Source organism: Montipora foliosa, chromosome 11 (genome assembly GCF_036669935.1).
Source record: "Montipora foliosa isolate CH-2021 chromosome 11, ASM3666993v2, whole genome shotgun sequence".
NCBI lineage: Eukaryota > Metazoa > Cnidaria > Anthozoa > Scleractinia > Acroporidae > Montipora > Montipora foliosa.
The window spans coordinates 52472799-52475298 of NC_090879.1; the positions used below are offsets into that span (position 1 = coordinate 52472799).

Sequence of the window (2500 nt, forward strand, 5' to 3'; positions counted from 1 at the left end):
TGGCACACAACGCGAAATTTCCTTTCCTTCGCAACTATTGACTAGCATATTGCCTTTTCTTCCTCCTTTAAAATTAAGTTCCTGAATAGTTTGTTAGAACGTCGGAAGAATCACTAAAAATGAAGAAATTCAAAAGTGTATGACTGGGAGACGAGTCTTTTAAAGAGCTTTTCCATGGAGATCAGCCAAAAACTAAACGATCTAAAAGAAAGGTGTGGTTCATAGCTAAGACTCTTCTTACAGGAGGCTCCAGCGCCTGCTTGCAAGCGAAGGCTGAGGTTTCGTAGTTGCCAAATTGGATCCACTTCTTCTCACTCAATCGCTGATTTATCGACGGTGGGCGACCTTGAAATCGCGCACAAAGGGCACGGAATTCCCGACGCGGACTGGTTGATCCAGTTGGATACGCATCGGTCTACCGTGCGAGAATTCGAAGATTCAACACCAGCCAAACCAAAGGCTTTGCAATAGCATCAGCAAGTACTGAAACTTCCTAGTCTTTGGTATTAGGATTATAAGCATTAAGTCCCGCCTCACGACCCTGGTTCTTCTTCATAAAATCACGCGGAATGATACAAAGCACGAGGTTCCTGGTGTTGTGGTCTGTTTCCAGCGCACGCACACTAGAACCAAATCCTCTCTCTTTAGAGTGATCCCGACCACATTGTGAAAAGTTAAATGACAATAACTACGTATGGGAGGAGTAGGTTTGGTGGTGTATTGGTGAGAACACTCGCCTTTCATCACTGGTCATGGGTTTGGTTCCTAGACGAGATGTCATATGTGGGTTGTGTTTGTTGGTTCTCTTCTCTGCTCCGAGGGTTTTTTTTCTGACTGCTCCTGTTTTCCCCTCTCCAAAAAAAAAAAGCAACATTGGATTTCATTTTAGAGCGGTTTTCAATTGAGTGTCAAAAGTAATTAGCGAATTGCTTTGGTTTTGCATTACTTCACTCAGTGATTGGTTCAAAGTTCCCATGTCACTTTTTCAACCAATCAGAAGTGAAACCAAACCCAATCGTGGCTCGCGAGTGCACATTATCCCTCGCTTTGTTTCGGCTACGTGTGATTACTTCTTGATTGGTTTACTGGATTGTCTCCGTCCTTTTTGATTGGCCAAAGTAGTTACTTTGGTTTTGGTTTTACGACACTCGATTAAAACTCGCTCTATTTCAATGTAGAGCGTTCCTGATTAGTGTCCCAGCGCTCAAAGACTCAACTCTTTAATTTACTATTTACTATTTATTATTGTTGTTGTTGTTGTTGTTACTATTATAATACATTCCTACATTCTTTGAGCAGTCATTATAACACACTGCCGACTCCTCTGTGGACCAATAGTTGTTTCCATTTCAGTATTGTAAAATTGAATTCTTTCTTCATTTGCTTGTGCCAGGATTATTTCACCAGTGGCTTTGCAGCGCCGTCAGAGGACTGGCAACAAGATTGGAGGCCGAGTTACTTTAGAGAAGAGCAAGGCGTAACAACATTAAAGTTCTACCGCAAGCGCGACACAAACGACACACAAAAAGATATTGCTATTCAGGTAAAATGATATTTCCACTGTCAGGTAGATGACACTGCTGTCGCAAGGTTAATTAAACCAGTCATAATCATGGATAGGTAAAGTGCGTTCGATATCTAGTAAAATACGATTTTTATTTTGCTGACTGCCCAGAAATATTAAGGGAAAGTGGACTTATTGGGTGCTTTTAGGGTGTCATAAACCAATTGTAAAGTTGAACACAACATTAACTAAAGGCTTAATAGCTCAACATTTTGGTAATGGACTTGAAGATACAATGGAGGTGGCCGACACGAATAGTAGAACGAAACTGTCTACTGGACAGTTGAAGGGCCCAGGGCCCTTGCATGAAATCGAGGCGAGTGGTGAGCCACTCCAAGAACGCGCCCGAACCCTGAAATTGCAAAGCATTCGTGCATAAAGAAGCGACACGAATGGCGTGCGTTTTTCCAACGCAACAATAATTGGTGTCGAAGTCAAAAAATATTGGTATCGCGATAAGCGGTTTATGATATCGAAGTAAAACGCTCTTGATATCGCGTTAAAACGATACAACCTCGAGAAAAGACGTTGTTAATGTCGAAAATATGATCTAGGAATGCAACCATAATTGTTTGTTTTTCGTAGTAAGAGGTTCGAAACCATTTTACCTGTCTCTTTAACAAATAGATTCCATGTTGCTGTGCGTCCTTTCAGTAACAGACCACAGATCACATCAAAATGTGGTAAGAACAAAAAAGTGGAAATGATGTTCTTACCACACTTTGACATAAAGCCATTATCCATGCAGAAATAAGCCAACTAAGCGTTTATTAAATGTTCACTTTACCGTCAGTACTAAAACATATCTTCGTTTTCTAGTTTCTATACGCTTATATGCAATCCACTGTTCCTTTGTAACTCATTTTGTGTTTTGTATGTAATTTTTTAAACTTTCGCATATACATCTATTTTTGTACTCTCATTGACTAGAATTGT

The 2500-nt window shown here is 40.5% G+C and overlaps 1 protein-coding gene across 1 annotated transcript in view; it reads left to right on the top strand.

The window, feature by feature from the left end:
* Positions 1–2500, top strand: part of LOC137976434 (uncharacterized) — a 27799-nt gene that overhangs the window by 7868 nt on the left and 17431 nt on the right. Inside the window, exon 5 of the mRNA XM_068823775.1 lies at positions 1394–1543. Within this exon, the coding sequence (XP_068679876.1) occupies positions 1394–1543 (150 nt within the window). The remainder of the gene's footprint in view (positions 1–1393; positions 1544–2500) is intronic.